Source organism: Pseudochaenichthys georgianus, chromosome 9, assembly GCF_902827115.2.
Source record: "Pseudochaenichthys georgianus chromosome 9, fPseGeo1.2, whole genome shotgun sequence".
NCBI classification, from domain to species: Eukaryota; Metazoa; Chordata; class Actinopteri; order Perciformes; family Channichthyidae; genus Pseudochaenichthys; species Pseudochaenichthys georgianus.
The window spans coordinates 24,685,556-24,707,398 of NC_047511.1; the positions used below are offsets into that span (position 1 = coordinate 24,685,556).

General features: G+C 39.9%; 1 protein-coding gene across 1 annotated transcript in view; it reads left to right on the forward strand.

The window, feature by feature from the left end:
* oxct1a (3-oxoacid CoA transferase 1a) overlaps positions 1-21,843 on the forward strand; it is a 55,937-nt gene that overhangs the window by 31,976 nt on the left and 2,118 nt on the right. Inside the window, exons 13-15 of the mRNA XM_034091885.2 lie at positions 1,080-1,155; positions 11,626-11,715; positions 12,559-12,639. Coding sequence (XP_033947776.1) covers positions 1,080-1,155; positions 11,626-11,715; positions 12,559-12,639 — 247 coding nt within the window. The remainder of the gene's footprint in view (positions 1-1,079; positions 1,156-11,625; positions 11,716-12,558; positions 12,640-21,843) is intronic.

The window sequence follows — 21,843 nt, forward strand, 5'->3', positions numbered from 1 at the left end:
AATGGATTTGGCTACGGGCAGTAGCCACAATTTGCCACACTGGATTCAACAACTAGGTGTGTGTCACCCGGTGCACCTAGACAGCAGCCTTGCCAATATTCCCATGGTCCCTGGTTCTTATTGATTTGCCAGCTGTCCGAGTATGCCCACCCACACACCCTGCAGCATCAATTCTGTGTGTCCGCCCAGTGGAAATCCAATATTGCTCATAAATAGCGCTGTTCAGTCACACTGGCGGGGACCAATCGCGCATGTGCGAGCGTGTTTGTGCACTTGTCTGCTTTTGTGCAAACACACAGTTAAGAGTCCTGAGTAGCTAAGACAACGTGGTATAGACATCTACTTCTGTTACTTCTCATTAGTGAATAACATCAGGACATGTACGTCTTTATAAATACCTTATTCACTTATTTGTCTTTGTTTGTGTTTGTCTAACCTCAACCCCTGCTATGTGCGGCCACATGCATTTGAGAAACAATAATTAATTTACTGCAGGCAGCAGCGTCGTATATCCCAGTTATAATCAATGCAAGCTACCTAACGCTGCTGTCTCCTGCTCTAGAGGCATTGTTGGATACCTCACTTTTAATATTTAGAAGTAACAGGAAAAGGCATCTTATAAGAAAGATTAAATAACCAGCTTACCTTCAGAATCAGACTTTAATTTGTTCTGCTTATAGTATGTACTGTATAATGACATTAAATGTGGCAGCTGGACCAGATAAGACCTTAGCAACAAGCAGAGACGAAATGTGCAAAAATACAAATTATATTTTTTTGAAACAAAGTGGTGGTAAATAGAAAAGATACAGCAGGTAGTAAAATAAAACCAGGTCACCTGCTTTTTTAAGGAATGCAAGTACAATCAAGATAACAGCAGATATGGGATGATCTCTATTATAGTGAAGAAGTTTATTATTTTTAAACATCCATCATATCATGTATTTGTGTTGTGTGTCCTGTCACAAATCAATGGAGGCACATGCATTTTTTGACGAGGGGACCATATGAGTGTGTTCATTAGTTGAAGTGATTCAGAAGTTGACAGCGGTCTTCTTTTGTTGTGTCTTTCTCTTCAGGGGTCACATCAACCTGACAATGCTGGGAGCCATGCAGGTGTCAAAACATGGAGACCTAGCCAACTGGATGATCCCAGTAAGTGTGGTTTTGATGATGATTTTCATGACCTTTCTCCAAATTCATGCTTTCTGCTCATTTCCCCCCCCCCCCCCAGCATCAGTACAATATATCAGTGGCAAACCGTGTATATCACAACTGGACCTTCTGTAGACACACACACCCCCCCTCCCCTCCGCGGCATTATAATGTCCGTCTTTTCACTGAATTGTCGTCTTGAAAAGGGTACTCACAACAATTCCGCAACAACTTCATCTTCACCTGTTGCACTTGTCATTTCAACGTTAAAAACAATAAAACGGCATGAATTGCTTCGTGGCATTCAACTAGATCCTCTGTCTCGAGCCAGTTAACTAGCGGGCCTTCTAGAGTACCCTGGAACCGGGGGAAACTCTGAAAGAATAAGCCCATTAGCTACAAATCAATATATGATTGGTTGATCAAACTGTCAGTCCAAACGTACGCTCTCATTCAGTGCAACGGCCAGGGCATTCTATCAAGGATGTAGAATACCTTGGTTGAAGGATATTCTACCCAGAGACCCAGAACAAGATCTGATTGGTTGCTTTCTTTTCTAACACAAAACCACTGAAATGCGTAGTGCATGGTCCGAGAGGACAAACAAATTAACGTAACACTGTAATATTACAGATCAACAACACAGATACGATTCTCATTTATTCATTTTATATACATTTTATTTATATAATTAAATCGATTTTTTGTTTGTTTTATCTGAGTGTTCCAGGGTATTCTCTAAATACCTTGAAGGCCCTGACGGTTCGCCACTGCAATATACATGCTCCAAATGCTGCTTTGGTAGGCGTATAATAGTCTTTTCCATTCTATGGTGTTCATTATCTGGTAATACAAAGCTTGTAATGCTGTTTGGTTAGTTTATATGATATTGTACTGGTATACATGTTGTATCTACATAGTTCTGCCTCTTTTTACTCGCTATATATATTTGGAACAGCTGATTGTCACAGGTAAGAATATACGAAAACTCTGTATTACTGATATAATACCACTTAAATCATAAACGTTCATATTTATTTGACGAACAATGAACATGTGTTAGGGTTTGTTTTATAACATAACATTGGTCAAATGTAACCACATTTTCCAAGAGCCGAAATGACTGGTTTTGTTTGGTCATTAGTCCAAACATATATTCAGTTTGGTGGTTTTATTGTTTATGTTTTAAAAGTTAAGACCTTAAGGCGACACATCATGAAAAACACTTTTTGTTGGTGCTTCCAAAATGTAAATATAATCCTGAAACTGACCCCTTTTAATTGTAACCTCTTCAGTTGACTTCAGCATTAAGCATTTTTCACAATAGGCGAAGTATTTGATAGTCACTAAAGTGCGGGTTTGGTTATTGTTATTTAAGAGCACACTGTCAGGAGATGAAGCGGTGGAAGTTCTTTGTGAGAGCCACAATATAATGGATGGCTGACATTATTTCTAGACGTTTCATCAGGTCAATTGGTCTTAAGACCACAGTGGCCTCAGTGTTCCTCGGTGATTACTAAGGTCAAGAACCCATTTAAAAGACTGTTCACAATGTGGGAGGGCTCAACCAGAAATGCCCCATGGCACACAGTGGTTTTCTGCTTGACTGAAATGTACTAGCACTGCTGCCTTAGCTGGTGCATCCTTTTATAGCTCTGTCTCATCTAAACAGCCCAGAGTGTTGAAGATGATGTCATGCAGAGACATTGAGAAAAATACATATATATTCAAATGTGATATATGCGAGTCCGCACAACAACACTGTTGTTGATGGTGACCTCTAAAATGTGCAAAGTAATTTATTTTCTCTTTGCAGCTCCAGTTGTACTTGTCTGTCCATGGTAATTGCTTATTAAGCAGTGCTTGATTAAACGTGTTGTGCATTATTGAATGCCTGCGATAGAGCTGTTATTCAGCTGCAGGGATTGTATCTTGTTTGGGCATTTGAGTGTTGGACAGTTTGAACAGCGAAACAATGCAGCAACACAGACACTTATACCTCTGTCCTCACCTACCTATTCAATCTTCATTATCCCCTCTTTTAAATGGATTGATGAAGAGAATTACATTTCCCACCTTCTAGGATAATGGAAATTATTCACTATCTAAGATGGGTACATAGCGTGAAATTGAAAATGTTTTACGTAGGAGTCTGGGACGCAGTACTCTCAGCGTGATTATGTTGATTATGAACGCTTTAAATATGCAAAATGCAGATGGAACATTTTCCAGTTGAGGGCTTTCAAATGCTTTTACATCTCTTCTCAGCCTTAAACATCTTGAAAAACAATGAATGGGGAAAGAAAGGGGTAATAGAAAAAAGGAGGGCATTTTGGACTGGGTGTACTATTTTATGATTGAGCTGATGGAGCTTTATCAATCTGTCCTCAACATAGGGATCTTGCAGACACTGTTTCCTATCATAAGTACCTCCCCACAGATTTCTAACAGTCAGCAATACACCGTCTTTGTGAACCAGATTTTAGTTAAATAGATTTTGGATGCCTGAGCAGTTCTCTTGCTCCTTTAAATCTTTGTAGTGAATAAAGAAACACTGAAGTTACTCAAATGTATCTGTTTTTGTATACTAAATATTCAGTTTTGGTTATAACATGTATGTGAATGTCTACGGAAACACCGTATTCACCAGCTTTATGCTATAAATAGTTATGAATTCCGATTTATTTAACAAGGTGTCCATTGTCCTTTCATTAAGTCCCACATCTCCCTCTGATTGATGTCATTAGTTGTCTGGGTAACGAAGGCTTGTGGCTGTCCATCGCTATGTTATTAAATAGAGAACTATTGGTATCAGACAGCGGAGACACTCAGATAATTTGTGGGTGAGAGAGAGGAAGCCAGTTGGTAAGTGGGAACTCTTGGATAGGGAAAGGGGTCATTTTCTTTGGTGTTTGTGGCACTGACTGAAAAGTGAACACTTGCACAGAGTATGAGGAAATCCAATTATGTTGTCATGGTAACACAGAAAATGCAAGCCACCCCATAAGCCTAGCATGACAAACATGGTGCTAGTCAAAGCATGTTTCCTGTGAAGGTTTTCCTATGCATAGTGGCTCATATTTGGAGCACAATCCCACAGTATGTCACAAAAAAAATCCTTTGAACACAATTTCTTTTTTACTGAGTATTAATTATTCTTATTATTTAAAAAAAAAAAAGGCTACCCCTGCCTTCCTTGACAGATGCACAAACAGTGTTGTTTTAGGAACTTGCAGTATGAAAGCATTTGACTCTTATACAGATTATGTTTATACTGCAGTTTCATCATTCTTCCATGCTAACTATTATTAAATGTAGTATAGGCCTTTTAGCTATAAATAGCCTAAGCGGAGGTAGTCACAGAGCAATCCAACGTCTAGGTAAAAGGGACAGTCTGCATGGTGAGAATACACATAGACTCAGGGAGTGGGTAGGCATCTCAGGGTCTGTCCTCCAGTGGTTTGCCTCGTACCTCAGTGGGAGAAGTTTCTCCGTGGCGGTGGGCCCGTTCTCATCACATAGCACTCCCCTATTCTGCGGCCTGCCCCAGGGTTCTGTTTTAGCCCCCCTTCTTTTTGCCTTGTACATGCTCCCATTGGGCCGCTTAATTAGCCAATGTGAGGGTGTCTTGTATCACTGCTACGCAGATGATATCCAGATATACTTCTCCTTCAAACTTGTCAAAATGGAAAAAGTAAACACCCTGATCACATGTCTGTCTGCAATTGAGGAGTGGATGTCAAGCAACTTCCTACAGCTCAATGCATCGAAAACGGAAGTCTTGATCTTAGCGGCTGATAACATCGCCTCTAAGGTAGCAAGCCACCTGGGTTAATTTAGTGGTAACATAAGGGCAAACATAAAAAACCTTGGTATAACTTTCGATCAGTCTATGCTACTAGACAAACACATAAAACTCCTGACCCGTACCTGTTTTTTCCATCTCAGGAACCCCAAGCTCAGGGGGGTTCTATCCAATGCAGAAATGGAGATGGCTATCCATGCTTTTATTTCATCCTGGCTTAATTATTGCAATGCTCTTTTCTCCTGCCTCAACAAAACATCGATAAACCGGTTACAACAGGTCCAAAATGCTGCAGCCAGATTGCTCACTCGGTCCAAAAAAACATGCCACATCACTCCGATACTTTCTGCCCTGCACTGGCTCCCTGTCCATCTCAGAACCCAATTCAAAGTATTGGTCTTCACAGAGCTGTCCATGGCCAAGCCCCAGCCTACATTAATGACCTGATCCACCCTCATATCCAACCCGGGCCCTGAGGTCCTCTGAACAAGGCCTCCTAAGGGTGCCCCCAACCAGGCTAAAGACTAAGGGTGACCGGGCCGTTGAGGTGGTGGCCCCAAGGCTTTGGAACAAACTCCCGCAGATAATAAAAACCTCTGCCTCAATAGAGATTTTTAAGGGGCAGTTAAAGACCCACCTTTTCAGACAGGCCTTTGGGTCGTCGGGGGAGGTGAGTTAGTAGCTGTCTTTTATTGGTGTTTTATCCTATGTTTTATCGTATGTATTACCTGCTGCTGTTTTATGCCTTTTATTCTACATGTTATAGTTCTACTTTGAATTGTGTACTGTACTGTAAAGCACTTTGTACACCCGTGTTGAGAAGGGTGCTATATAAATAAAGTTTTACTTACTTACTTACACACATACACACACACACACACACACACACACACACACACACACACACACACACACACACACACACACGACTCCGACCATGTTATGTTGCATGTCATGATATAGTTCAAAAAGCCCGTAAAAGGGTATAATGTTATACAACAATACACCTTTTCCCCTAAACAGTATGTAAGAATGTGTCCCTGATATTGCATTTCAGCTAGCTTTCTACTAGTCAGACAAAACAAGTCTAACAGAAAGCCAGCCAAAAGTTGAGGCTTGATTTGATTGAATAATATCACTTTAGCAGGAGGTTAAAAGGTGTTTAGCTCATCCTAGCCTTTGCCACTCACTAAAAAAGAAATCATATTAAGAGTTTTTGGTGCTCAGATTATAGCGACCTCAGACAACCAAATGCAAAGCTGCCCAACAGAGGCAAGGTAATGCTGATCCTCCAAGCAATATCGGTAATGGACAATAACCTCACACCTGTCTATCTCGCTAACAATGTTTTTCAATCAAAGTGTTCTCTATTAAACAAGGTCATAAGCATTATTGAGACCACATGCACACACACAAGCTGAATTGTTTCATCTGTGTGCTTGGCTTCTGTCACGGTGATGCAACACAGGCACTGAGGCTGCATAATTTCAAAGCTAAATAAATGGTCTTTAACGTTAGGAATTAACAAGGCCACTTGATTCCTAGTATTGTCTTGCAAGAAACACATAACTAATGATTATTTTGTATTAAATAGTGGCTCCAGTTGAAGTTTCATTGGCCCAACCAAAAAGAAAGGTACATTTGTAATTTATCTTTAAAATATATATTTGTATCTCTTTATTGATTATAACCACCAGAGTACTTTTGTTCAACACCAATGTTACATTTTAAAAACAAATGCTCTCTCTGGTTAACTACAGCCTAGTTGATGGGTGCAGTAGCAGCTGTAAATCCAGACCTGCTGCTGTCAGGTCAGATGGTGTTATCCCCTCGGGCATGTGCTCACACCACATAGCCCTTTGACTGTCAGCAATTGCATTAACATTGATCATGTGAAAAAGGACACAGTTATCATCTGGAGTATCGCTGTATGTTGAATTGAAACACTGACAGAATACAAAGGTGGAGAGATTGTGCTTGAAGGCTAAAGTTCAGAATGGATAGTCTTTAAATAGCATAGATGTTGGTCATTTTATTTAATGATGTAGTGTAAGGCCATATTCAGGAGTTCTACAAGATAATAACGTAAATTAAATTAAATGCAGCCCCTCCCATATCCTCAGTTTTCCCGTACTTCCTGTAAACCTCCTCCTCTTTTCCAACCCTCCCTTTGCTCTTTGTTGATATCTTCTCCACCCAGCTGGCTTCCCCGAAGGCAGACGGTATCCCAACCGCACTTGGCATATAGATTCTCTGGTTATAGCTTAGCAGAGAGCGAAGCTTCACATGATTGATGAGCAAATGGGATTTTAATTAAGTTACTCAGCTGTCACCCTGTGGCCATTTCTGCATGTCAGCCATCCTTATTTGGAACCATCTTTATTGGGAATAATGACGGGAACTGAAGACAATTTTTCACCTGGTCGGCGTATCTGTTGCTGTGATGATCATTCAGATTTCTTTATGTACTTTCTCATCTCCCGGTTTAAATTAAAACCAACTGTATTTAAATGTTCATTTTTAAGGAACATTTCAATTGTCAATTGTAAATAAAGGCAATGCAATGCAGTGCAGATAGGAGCATACAACCATGGTTTAAAGCACCATGTTTAACCATATAAGGCAACCTATTTAAAAGATACACTACATTTTAGGCTGATCTGTGGATGCTAGCTCTGTGCTTTGCTCACATCTCTGTGAATGTATAACTCTTTTTTGCAGCATAAATAAGAGATGGTGGTCCCTGGATATTTGTTGAATGTTAGGTTTGTAATCTTTAAAGGAAATAGTGGGCTATGATCACATTTCCCAACATTTTGTATTCTGTATTTAGTAAAATGTTGCAGTTAAGGAGAGTAAGCACCGTTAAACTCAGTTAACACCCAGCTAGGCCCAATTAGGTTTATCTTATACTACACTACTATACACTACTGAATTCATCACAATACCGAAGTACTGTTGATGCTGCATCTTATCAGGACCATTGATGACATACAGTAAATGGAATAAACACCATAACAATTCACACTCAAAATGTTGCTGCTGAAATTGTACAATGAAACATGAGTTATGAGCACATTGCTCACGGCAATTACAAAAGTATGGGCATAGATATGTCTCATAATTATTTGTGTGAACATAAAAATAATTTGTGTGTAAATATGTGATTTGTAAATGTAAAACACCATCCACAAATGCATTTAAAAGATTTGCAAACTCACAAATAAATGTGCAGATCAGGCATTTGTGAATCCATTTTGTATTTGTCGACCAAAAATGCGCTTGCGGATCTCAAATCTCTGCATGTGGATCGTCTTTTTACACACGGGATTTTGAGACATATTTTCCGCCGTTCTCTTCTAAACTCTACTTGTGTCACTCGGTTATTTTCGGAAACCACGTGATGGCCTGCTGATGACGACATTTCCCGCTTGACTGAATACATAATAAACAATGAAGAAAGAGTTTTATCTGGGCTGCTTCGCTGCCAGCTGCTCCCCCGGGACCCGAAAGTGGCGTATAGCCAGTGTTGGGAAAGTTCACTTTCTACATGAACTAGTTCAGTTCACAGTTCACACATTTTAAAATGAACTAGTTCAGTTCATAGTTCATAATTCAAAATGTTGAACTAAAGTTCATGGTTTCAAAAATGAACTAATTTATAGTTCATAGTTCTTTTTTCAATAAGTTGCTGCGAGCTATTATTTGTCTCCTGTACGATGTTAATGGGCCATTTCAATGTTTACAATATCCTCAGAGGGCCGTACAAGTTATTGACCTCTGCTTAAAAAAACTAAAATCACAACTCATTCATTTCATTCTGTGCAAAGAAAAAGCAACCTCTTAATCCAGATATCTCACCATGACTCGCGTATGCATGCACGTGCAGGGTGTGACCACCAAAACAGAAAGATATGGACACAAGATGTGTGCAAATGTATTTAGTTTCCTATCCATGTGAACATGGTTTAAGTGGGGGGGGACCTAACCTCCTCTAGGGGGGTCCGGAGGGCATGCTCCCCTGGGAAGATTTTTTTTTAAATGTTGAAGTTAAAAGCATCAATCTGGTGCACTTTGAGAGCAACATTAGGAGATCTATGGACACATCTCTCAACACCCAAACACAACTGTAAACAGATTTTCTTTTAATTTATGGATATTTGACAAATCACTCCCCTTTCAAACTGTAGGCCTATTCTTCTTTATTAATAACTGTCATATAGTATTTTATACCCGTTTACTTTATTCTCTTATTTTTTTGATAACTATAATGATCATATAAAGATGTGCCTTTACCTCACTGGTTGTAGACAAAGCTTCTTATATTCGTTAGCATAGCTAGCTAACCAGATGCTAATGATAACAACACAGTTATTGACTGTCTGATCAGTATGACAGATGAGCAGATCGCCACTGGGCTTTCAACTAAAGACACAGACACGCAGAAACTGCGGCATGTGTATGGACTTATCGGTACTGCAATTTCTGAAGTGCTGGAGTGGCGTTCTGGTGCTCTCCGTCAGAACTGCACCCCTGTCAGTCGAGACATATACCACGTGATGACACGTTAGGCTCGTGTTGTGTTCAAGGACCCTAACCTTGGCCAGGAAAAACAGGCACTCGCTTGTTTAATTTTTTTGCGGTCTAGATTTCTTTCATTTTTTATTTTTTGCGTGTGTTTATAAATTACCTCGAGAGCCGTACCAAATTGTCTCGCGGGCCGTATACGGCCCGGAGGCCGGAGGTTCCCCACCCCTGCCGTAGAGTCTCACTCTGAGCGAGTGCTGCTGCAGCTGCTCTCGGCTTCGTCCATACTTCATTCAATGCTCGCCGGTTCCGCGGTTCCACATTGTTTCTTGTGAGGAGTCTGATATATTTAGTATATTTATATTTTAGTGCGACAGCCAGGGGTGACAGGCGCGTACGCGTCACAGGCAGCTTGCTGTTGCCAGATTGGGTGGTTTTCCGCATTATTTTGAAGCCTGTTTACGGTGTGTTTTAACTGGGTTTTCGGCTGAAAGGCATATGAAATCTGGCACACTTTTGAACGCCGTTATAATACAGTGCTGATAATGAACGCACTTTTGAACGCCGTTATACAGTGCTGATAATGAACGCGTTCTCAATTACGTTCATCTAGCGGAAATACAGTACGTTCAGTTCACGTTCGCCCCAAAATATGAACGCGTTCATGAACGATCGTTCATTGAACGCGTTCAGGTACATCACTGCGTATAGCATGTACTTCAACATCAACGAAAGTGCTCGATATATGCTATATTGATCCAATAAACTAACACAAACTAACTGTATCACTATAACATGATGATGATGATGATGATGATGGCGATAAAGAATGCATCTAACGTTCCGCTGTTCATTATAATACAAAAACAGAGCATTAAACAAACCATCATGCTCTTACTTTGAAATCATGCGGAAATGTCGTCATCAGCAGGCCATCACGTGGTTTCCGAAAATAACCGAGTGATACGAGTAGATTTTAGCCGAGACCGGCGGAAAATATGTCTCAAAATTCCGTGTGTGTAAAAAGACGATCCACAAGCAGAAATGTGAGATCCACGAGCAGAGATTTGAGATCCACGAGCAGAGATTTAAGGTCCGCAAGCGCATTTTTGGTCGTCAAATACAAAATGGATTCACAAATGCCTGATCGAAAGTTGTAAATGTTAAAGAGATATTCACAGATCTTTTTTTTATTTGTGAAAATATTTAGCGTATTTGCAGATCCGTTTTACATTTGCAAATGTATTTGTGAGTTTGCAAATCTTTTAAATGCATTTGTGGATGGTGTTTTACATTTACAAATCACATATTTACACACAAATTATTTTTATGTTCACACAAATAATTACGAGACATATCTATGCCCATACACAAGCATATCTTCTCACTCACCACCATTATCTATTCATGCAGATAGCTTTGGTTTCAGTTGCTCAGGTTTTGATAAATTAATCTGTGACATTTCTGCTGGTGCGCCAATCAATACAAACGCAGTGAATGGAGGTTTTGTTCAGTATTACAGGACAGTGGATTTCTGAAGAAGACAGTGGATATTTAAGTGTCTAGTTTAGATTTGTTACACTGTGCATTTCGCTTTGCATTACATTTTATTTTACGAATTGTTTGGAAATAAATCATATGTTTTATAATATTTAATTAAATAGCGTTTGTGGTGTTGCCACTGTAACCTCACCACATTATTCTAATACTTTAGTTTGACTCTTTTTGCTTCCTTCTCTTGTTCACCGTCTGATTCTGTAATTTGTTTTCAATGTCTTGCTACTGAAGGAAGAACAGTACTGTATACCAAGAATAGAGCTTCAAATATTTTTCTTCCATTGAAGACAAATCAACAACTAGCAGCTTGCAAACCTTTATATATTTGCCATGGATGTGGTTTTGTGTTGAGAGAGCCCTCTACTTGAATAGGTGCAGCGGAAGTGAAAAAAGTGTTGTCATTTATTTTCACTTTCTAAATGAATGCTTTTGTTTCCTGTTTTTTTTTATGATTTTGTTGAAATGTACATCATGGTCATTTTAAGGCCATTGCTAACGGGAGATAACAACTGAATTATGATTGTTCTACTTTAAATACATGTGATGACTGAAACCTTAATCCATGTTATTTTCCAATTTAGGGTAAAATGGTGAAGGGTATGGGAGGAGCCATGGATTTGGTGGCTAGTGCTGGAACCAAGGTGGTGGTCACCATGGAGCACTCAGCTAAGGTATGTGTGCATGCAGGAGTGTGTGTGTGCTTTCACCATGCTTGTTCTAACCAACATGACCTTTACAAATTACCCTAAACTGGCTAATTTCCTTTGCCAGGTACCCACGTCAAATTAAATTGGCAATTTTCTTTTCCCATGTTGGCACCGTCACTAGAGTACTTTGTATCTGCTTCCTACTGTACGATAACGAGTGTGAGTGTTATTACTGACTAAGGATTATTCTGTTAATGGATTTCTTAATGCCTCTTTACAAGAGAGCGCTGCTCATACTGATGAGGTTTTGCACACGAACCATGTCCTGTTTGTTTCATCTGTGGCTATACTTAATGCATTGGAAACAGCTGATTAGTTAGACTGGTTCTATAGCTAGGGGTGAGTAATCCAACTAGGATTTTTGACAAAAGCAGTAGGTGACCAAACTGATCCACTTATTTTTTCATATGGGAAAGTCCAGACCGATATGACCCAAGGGCAGCATAACATAGCATTCACAGAAGCATGCTGTTCTTGCTAATGGTATCCTTTCCGGCGCCTAGCTGTATTCCAGATGGTGCAGCATGTGAGCATACACTTACTGCCCTGAAGTCTGCGAGGTGGGGTTGATGAAGTGTGCATCTCAGGCAGCATCAGAGGCATTTGAATGTGTCCCTTCCTTAAAATGACAGTCTTGCGTGGATTTTGTGCTTTATACATTTTGGAGGAAATAAGAGTTTATATAACCAGCTGCATCACTGGATATATTTAAATTGGAGCTGCATCACTGTAGGTATCAACCCACATTCCGAGGGTGACTGTTTCAACCTAAGTTTATGTTTTAACCAACTGCCCTTTGTCTTTCAGGGAGGAAAACACAAGATATTGGAAACATGCAACCTGCCTTTAACAGGGAAGCAGTGTGTAGATCGGATCATCACAGAAAAGGTGCGTTTCCATTTTTTGCATTATCTTCCATTTAGAGCGAAATGGATGAATGGGGGGATTTCCCAGACTTCGGTAAGGAGCCCTTTATTATAAAACAACAGCAACGCAGTGGTATCTCCTGGCATACTTACTCACTTAAGGAGCAAACAAATTTAGGGGAACAATGCTGTCACCACAGCTTTACAAGCGTAATACCAAAGAAACACACACATACCCTCTTGTAAATCGTGAACACAACAAATACTAAAACATTTAGGCTTAAAACAACCAACTGCTGCCTACATACAGATACTAAGCCTTGAACCTGTTCTCCCTCTACAACTAACTCAAGCCTTTTTTGTTTCTTTAATTAAAGCATCTTGATTAATTTGTTTTAGGAGATGACTTGCTACAAGTGCTACAATTTCCCACATTGCAGTAGGGAAATATTGAAACCAAAATGTTTTGGTTGTTTTTTTATATTATCTCAGCATTATTTAGCAATAAGGTCCCACATTGTATCTGTATCTCTCAGTTCCATTTCTTGCATTACACTAACACAAACAATCACACTGCAACTGATACATTAGTATGATGCAATAGAGTGACATGTTTAGAGGGAAATTGCATTTATTCCATTAACAGTAATTCAATTAGTTGTGAGGAGGCTTCTTATTGATTATTACGTGGTTTGTTAATTTTCATGGTTAGGGTTGGGTTTCCCTTTATTATGTATTCTGTTGATGCTCCCATCCGTGCCTCAGGGCCTCCTTCTAATTATGTTGATGCTTGTGCAATGATTGTAGTCATAGCTGATCTGCAGCTCTGTGTTTTTGACTGTTTTTCGGTTATTTTATAAAGAAAAAACACTGAATGAAACCGAGTTGGAAGCAGACTCAATTAGTCAAGAAGCTCATCTGTATATGGAAGATATTCACTTAGGATATTGTTGGGTAGTCTTGGTTGACACACCCTTTGAGTGTTTCATGCACTGGGGACATGCTGACTGGTTCCAATCTGGAAACTCTGGAAAAACATACTGCTCAAGCTCTCGAAGCATATGTGTCTTGGCAGGAAGGCAAATCTCCATCTTCATCATTTAGAGTTTCATCAGCTCCCCACAGTTTGAGTTTTCTATGGTGTGAGGGAAGAAGGTGGAAACATTTGGATATAGATGCCATTTACATTCAAGTTGCCTTACTTGGTAGCCCATGTGGTGATAGAGAAGGTAGGGGTTCTAGCAGCATGAATATTATGTTATGGTTCAGGCAAACTGGGTTTTAATGACCAACACACAAGTAGAGAAAACACTTATCTTTTCAGAATAGTGCTACAGTAAGCACATGTACATGGTTGCAAACAAATAAAGAGAAGTAGGGATACAGTGGGGCAAACAAGTATTTAGTCAGCCACCAATTGTGCAAGTTCTCCCACTTAAAAAGATGAGAGGCCTGTAATTTTCATCCTAGGTACACTTCAACTATGAGAGACAGAATGGGGGGAAAGAATCCAGGAAATCACATTGTAGGATTTTTAATGAATGAATTGGTAAATTCCTCGGTAAAATAAGTATTTGGTCACCGACAAACAAACAAGATTTCTGGCTCTCACAGACCTGTAACTTCTTCTTTAAGAGCCTCCTCTGTCCTCCACTTGTTAACTGTATTAATGGCACCTGTTTGAACTCGTCATCAGTAGGGCTGTCAAACGATTACAATTTTTAATCAGATTAATCACAGCTTTAAAATGAATTAATCATGATTAATCACCCTTCGAACTATGTCCAAAATATGCCATTTCTTTATGTATATTGTTGTGGGAATGGAAAGATAAATGAAAGAAGGCGGATATATCCATTTAACATACAGTATCTATGTTTATTATAAAATGTTTCTGCGTGTCAAAATGAAAGACAGCCCACACACCTATCAATCATCAAATCGTGGGGTCTTAATTCATTACGTGTTGATTTCTATCAATGGGGGAGTACTTCAGGAAAGTCGACAGGGGGGGGGGGCTAGTGGAGTACTTCGTGACCACACCTCATTCACACCAACGCAACTCCGGTTCAAGCTCCGTGCTAGAGCTTTTCAGGTTCAGAACCAGTTCTTCGGTTTAGCTCTGGCTCTTTTCACACCGCCAAGAGTCCGACTGGTAATGCGTCGTTGCGTCATCGTTTGCGTCATGACGTAACCGTTTGCATGCCTGTTTCATAAAGCCAAACCGCGCGGATGAAATCAGTTGCATTCATTTCTTATGGCTCTATCTGCAGCTTCTCCGGAGTCATTTCTGTGGTTTAGTTATATTCTTATAAAAAAAAGTGTACTCGTGTCAATAACGGGTTTTTTAAAACACAACTGCTTCCGAGGTCGGTCTTATTTCTTAAGGTGGACTGAACCATGAGTGTCGAGTAACGTTGTATCTTTCATTTAAATGAACTGTAACCTTCACCCAGGTATGTACAGATGTAGCGCTTAGTTTCAGACGCCTACCCGTGCGGGTCCGTGATCGGCACGGGGTGGGCACCTGCTGAAAAGGAAAACCCCCCCGCAGGACTTGAAACGCCCCCTTGATAAATACATTTAATTATAATGAAACCAGCTGCAATGGATCATGGATCCACCAGGGGGAGCCGTGAAAAGCTGCCACACTGGAACTCATGTGAAATAAACAGCTGATCTACAGGTATCTGATATAGCGGATATTTGTTAAGATCCATATGTCACGGATAGGATCATATTCTGTGCTAAATAAGAGACATGTCATCATTTACTAAACATCACCATGTTTTTATTTAACAAAATAATGTTTAATTCACGTTGGCGTAAGTACAAAACCATCCCTATGTTTTTAGATCAGGAAATGCATCCAGGCTCAAACAAACGATTTTCAATCATCATCCTCACAATCATTTAATGTATCATATGTTCGCGAGTTGAAATGAATGCACTACATTTAATCCACGTGAGTTTACAACAACAAAAATAATTGCTTTGTTTTTATATCACATCCGACCGGAGGAAAATGCAGCGGCTCTCACTACCGATCATCCTAATCCCACGGGCAAACAATAATATGTACAGTGTTAATAGTTTACTGTATTATTAGTGTCTAATATTACTGGGGATTTCGGAATGGTACTGGATTTTGATTTATTGTATCGGCTTCATATCGCAATATATTCCCAAAGTCTGAAATGCAAAAATGTCCCACATTAGGGCAATTCACCCTACATTTAATCATTCAAACAAAATCATATTTCGTTTCTTTTTAACGAAATAAATGTGGCGGCACATTAAAGTGTGCACCGCATAGCCTAGCCTATATATGAGTAGTGAAAACGTGCAATTATTAACACATGCAGTTGCATATTTGTCTCAAAAAGCGTGGGATGTTGGTTATTTTCTCCATCTAGGATGACACCAAAAGCCTCCCAGACGTTGGATTTCGCTCTTGTTATTGAAAATGCTGTATTCTCCACTAGAGAGCTTCACCTCAGCCATTTCGAATGTGGCGCGCACAGCAGCAGATTGATGCGCTGCAGAGGTTATGATTATGCGCGATCCCGCAGGGGAGAAGTCTGAGGATTTAAACATTAAACTAAATTATTATTATTTTAATATATTTATTATGCAATACCCGCGACCCGACCCGCATCATCTTTGTTTTACCCAGAACCGAACCCGGAAAAAAGCGTTCACGCGTTCCCCGCGAATCACCTTTTTTGCGGGTCACCCGATGCAGGACTCTGGCCTGATGTGAACATTTCCAGAACAACTCTAGCTTGAATGGCCTTTGTATGTATACAGTAGGCCTACAGTATAGCCCAACCATGTACACCTTCCTTTTTTCCCGTCCAAAGTTTGAATTGGATAAAGGTAATGGTTATCGATGGTGCTTTTATAGCCTATTGTATAATAACTGTGTGATTTATATTGCTTTTCAAATGCATATATGGCCACCAATTTACACGGCTCTTCCCGTCAAGAATATGAATAGAACTTAGTTAGATCACTTTACATTTCTGCAAATTAATTTTTAATCACACACGTCTCCCCACGTCTCCCCGTCCCGAAAATGATAAATAAAATAAAAAGAGGAAACAATTTTCAAGTTCAGTTTTCAACGTTTTATTTAAAAATAACTGACATAACAGACACCATACTGTAGGCCTATCTGCTGCGGAAACCAGGATGAGCTATTTCGGGATCTGTTTTTCGGGGGCTCCTCAGTCTCTCATTTACCCGGCTCCTGATATTATGCCACTGGTCAATGTTCAGATTTGGGAACCAATTGGAAACATAGGACTCAATCTTTTTCAACCTCTTGACGGGAACAAAGGAAGGTGTAAATGGTTGAATGATGAATAAACAGTGAGGAGGGGTACAGTATGAATACACTAGATATACACAGCAGCCCAGCCTGTGACCAGTATGAACACCAATGAGCGCTCAGCTCGAGATACCAGCGAGTCGAGACGAGAGAGAGAATGATATCTGCATTTTCTCTTTTGGTTTGCTGTTTTTATGCAAAGGGACCAGGACGACTGATCCGTGTAAAGGAAAGAATGAATTGGGCGATGTATCGTGAGATTTTGAGTGGCAACCTCCTTCCATCAGCAAGGGCATTGAAGATGAAACGTGGCTGGGTCTTTCAGCATGACAATGATCCCAAACACACCGCCCGGGCAACGAAGGAGTGGCTTCGTAAGAAGCATTTCAAGGTCCTGGAGTGGAATGTGATTTTCTGGATTATTTTTTTCTCATTTTGTCTCTCATAGTTGAGGTATACCTAGGATGAAAATTACAGGCCTCTCTCATCTTTTTAAGTGGGAGAACTTGCACAATTGGTGGCTGACTAAATACTTTTTTGCCCCACTGTATATGGTAGATGCCAGTAAAAAGGGAAGAAAGTGGGGGCAGGTTAGAGAGAAAAGCGACTAGAAGCTCCTAGTGCTGATTAGGTTTTTTTGTCCTATTGTGCTTTTGTCAATTCCCTGTGACCCTCTGGTGGCTCCTGCCTTTGGAACTCATTGAAAACACGATCTGTAAGCATCAAAGTGAGACCTGGCCTTGACAGTGTCTGTGGATTTTTTTTCCACCCCATCAGTTTTTTCCTGCTCCACTGGCTTGGATGCTGTGATTGCGCAACATTTCTCAGGGAGCAGATTTCTGTCATATTTATAAAGGTTAAAGCTCTTTCTGCTGCCATCATAGCACTGCTACCACCTCCTCATCCTTTCCACCTGTCTTCATTTCACCTCGTGCTGTTTTCTCTTCCTCAATATCCATTAGGTATTTATTCTCTTATTACATCCCAAGCTTTTTACTTTTTTTTTAAATGTCTCAAATGTCTTGCGTTCTTTCATTTATAACCTTTCTTTTGATGTCCTTCCATCTCTTTCAACACATTCCACATACACACCTAATGTTATTTTTCCTTCCACTTGGCCTCCCATCCACAATCAACAGGTATTGTCCAGCCGTATATGTCCACATTTAGAAAATACCCTTTCATGAACAATGACAGTCTGCTTTTGTAGTTTGGACAGGGAAAGGTGAGCTTTTCAAAAAATGCTGACAAATGACTGTCAGCTTGTCAGCCTCTCAGATATTGCCACAATACTCCTGCCTGGCAGCAGTGGTATGAATGAAAAACAAATAAATAGCTTGAAAGCTTCTAGTCTAATTGACATTAAGCAGTGTTAAGAAGCTGACTTTTGGTTCCGTTTAGCGCTAGCTGTGAGTGCTTCTTTTGAAAAACAGTGTAGTGAACTAGACAACAATTACAGCCGCAGGAATGGAGAATACTAACGAAAGTACAGCCTAAAAAAAAACCTCTACCATGAAGACAGAATAAAAACTATTGTCTGTTATTGCTGTTTGGTGATCAAAATAATGATTTCCAAATCCTTTAAGCCTGCTAAAAGCCTCAGTGACATTATTGAAAAGACATTTAAATCACATACAATTGTTCATAATAATAACACAGGATGTGGTGGGGGAATAAGAACTTATTAAAGATGCGGGAACAAAACCAATTGTGAAAAAAAACTGTGGTGATCACCAGAGGAAACTTCCAGCAGTAGAGATTGGGGAGCTATAAAGCCCGGTGGCAAACAGTGCTTTATAAGCCTGATAATGGTAATTCCAAATTGGTTTCTTACTATTTGCTATCCATGATTAAAATCTCTACTTGTTACTTTGTTACTAAAATGAGAGCAGAGACTTGGGCCTTCTAAATCTGACAACAAATATATGTTTTCCCCCTCACAGACACATGCACAGATGCTGACATACACAATGTATTCTCACGCACCCAGCATGCTCCCTGGCTCTGATAGCCTGGAGGGACGGTGAGTCAAGCGTTGTCCCTAAATAGTGTTGCTATGAATTGAGACCCAGGGTGATGGGAAACCTGTTGCCTCAGGCAGCATCTCTGCTCGATGTGGTTTGCACCATTTTATACAGCATGTTGCCATGTATTTTTCTCTTAAGCACAGTTCCCCTGTTTAAGAGCCATCTCGCATGTAGCATTTTCTTCAAATTGATCATTGGGATCATTTCTGAGTTAATCACAGGCAGTGGGTAAATCACCACTTCCCTAGCTTCTGGTGCTTACATTGCTGCCATGACAATGGTACAATTACACAGGTTTCTGTGTAATTGTAACCCTTTTCAACTGTTATTTAGGGAATCATTTCCTGTTTTAAACATTTAAAAAACAATTGCCCATTCATGCAGTGATGAAGCAGAATGAATATTCATTAGTTTTAATGATCCCAGAAAAGGGTGGCATTCTGCGTTAAGACAACAGGGCCAATGACAGCAATTATAATTCCAGAAACCACATTTAAATAATCTTCTTGTAATTCTTGTCCAAACACATCTTAAAATATGCTCCTTTAAATTGCTGTCGTGCGTTGACAGGATACGGGATGATCTTTAAGTTCACTTATTGAAGGGTAAAATGTCATGTTTTACTCCCAGCTCTTTGTTACATCCCATTTGTCTAGTGCGGGCTTTGGGCTGAGCGATGTTGGCTTATTGTTGTTTCATGACAGTCAGACAACACAAGGGGTAGACTAGCAGCTTCTTAAGGACTAACGTGCATCAATCTGGTTAATGATGGTGACTCTGAAAGATGTGAAGAAAGACTCAACAAGAGTCAACAAAAAGGCAAATTGAGGTACATTTTGTTATTCAGTAGAAAAGTGAGGCTAGGAGAAACTAGGTCAGCTGATTGTTAATGACCATTGTGTGTCAATGTCTTCTGAATTGTACATCAGAGAATGTCAAACTGTGATCTCACATTGTGTATAAATAGCCCCTGCTAAAGCTGTAAACTCTTGTTGACCACCTCTGACAGATTTCACAAATATATTTTCCTTAATCACTTGGGAAACTTGTCAAGATTAGAGATGGATGTCACTGTCTGTGTAATACATAGACCCTTGCTCCTCGTGACATTCCATCTGTCTTGCTATATTGGAGTGAGATATTTGCCTCCTGCCCTGTCATTGTGTGGCCCTCTAATGAGCGGAGAGTCCTGACAGGCTCTGCCAGGATGTGTCTGTGGCTCAGCCCGTCAGTCCTGCTGAGAGGAGCAACAGGAAGCGGCTCAGCTGAGTGCACCTGGCCTGTCTTTTGAAACTATTTCTTGCATGATTATGTAGAATAATACGGCTCCAGGTTTAGTTTTAAAGGTAAAGTTTAAAAGGGCTGGTGTACACCATGTACTATATCAAAAATGTGACACAATGACTGGACATAAAATACACACGGTTTTCACACACACAGGCACATAATATGTACATATGACTAAATATGTATGTTCATTTGAATTCATTTCTTATTTTATAGTTATTTATCATATTTAATTTGTATCTTTGATTTGATCCTTAATTTGATTAATCTGTGTGAACATTTACCCTGTTGCTGTTAAACTACTGAATTTCACCACAGGGATTAATAAAGATCCATCTTATCTTATCTTATATGCACACATGACTTCATGTCAGACGTGTGTTGAGAAGCAGCAGTCTGTCAAAGTTGAAATGTTCTAATTTAATCGAAGATGTTAACATTAACAGATATCTCTGGTGAGGCCAAATAAAAAAATGACGGATAGATATTCAAGAAAGGAATTAACATTTAGAAACTTACTTCAGAAATCTGTTTTTTTTTTTTAAACTAACGGGTGATGATTATGCCCAATTGTTGACCAACCAATGAAAATGTAAACGTACTTACATACAGTTACAATGTTTAGGATCATTATTAACTAAATGTGGTTGAGTCCAAGCAAGAAGAGAATCACACCCGAAACGAAAATGTGTTTCAGGGGAGACTTGGAGAACTTACTAACAAATCAATCTGTTGTACACACATACAGTATATGGCTCATATATTGAATTATCTTGGCTCATAAAGCCTTGAACAGGTCTGTTGCCTGAAAAATCTTCAAAAACATTGTTGTATACAATTGCTTTTTTTCAGTACTTAGTCTTTAGATATACATCCAGCATTTGTTCTACTCTGGCCTTGTAATTGGAAGATTCTTTATGGTAATTTACACACGATCTCCAACTTCCTTTCTTCTACATTACATTACATTGCATTTAGCTGACGCTTTTATCCAAAGCGACGTACAATAAGTGCGTTCGACCAACAAAATACAAACTTGAAGAAAACAGAATCATATAAGTACATCAGGTTTCAAACAGCAAAAACATTTCAAGTGCTACTCAACTGGCTTTAGATAAGCCAGTCCTTTATTAGTATATAAGTGCTTTGTTAATAGTTCTATCGCTCGAAGTGGAGTCGAAAGAGATGAGTTTTCAGTCTGCGCCGGAAGGTGTGTAAGCTATCTGCCGTCCTGATGTCAATGGGGAGCTCATTCCACCATTTTGGAGCCAGGATAACAAACCCACGTGTTTCTGCTGATGGGAACTTGGGTCCCCCTCGCAGTGAGGGTGCAGCGAGTCGTTTGGCTGATGCAGAGCGTAGTGCACGCGCTGGGGTGTACAGTTTAACCATGTCCTGGATGTAGGAAGGGCCAGATCCATTCGCAGCATGGCACGCAAGTACCATTGTCTTGAAGTAGATTCTAGCAGTTACCGGAAGCCAGTGGAGGGAGCGGAGGAGCGGCGTGGTGTGGGAACATTTAGGAAGGTTGAAGACCAGACGAGCCGCTGCATTCTGGATGAGCTGCAGAGGTCGGATG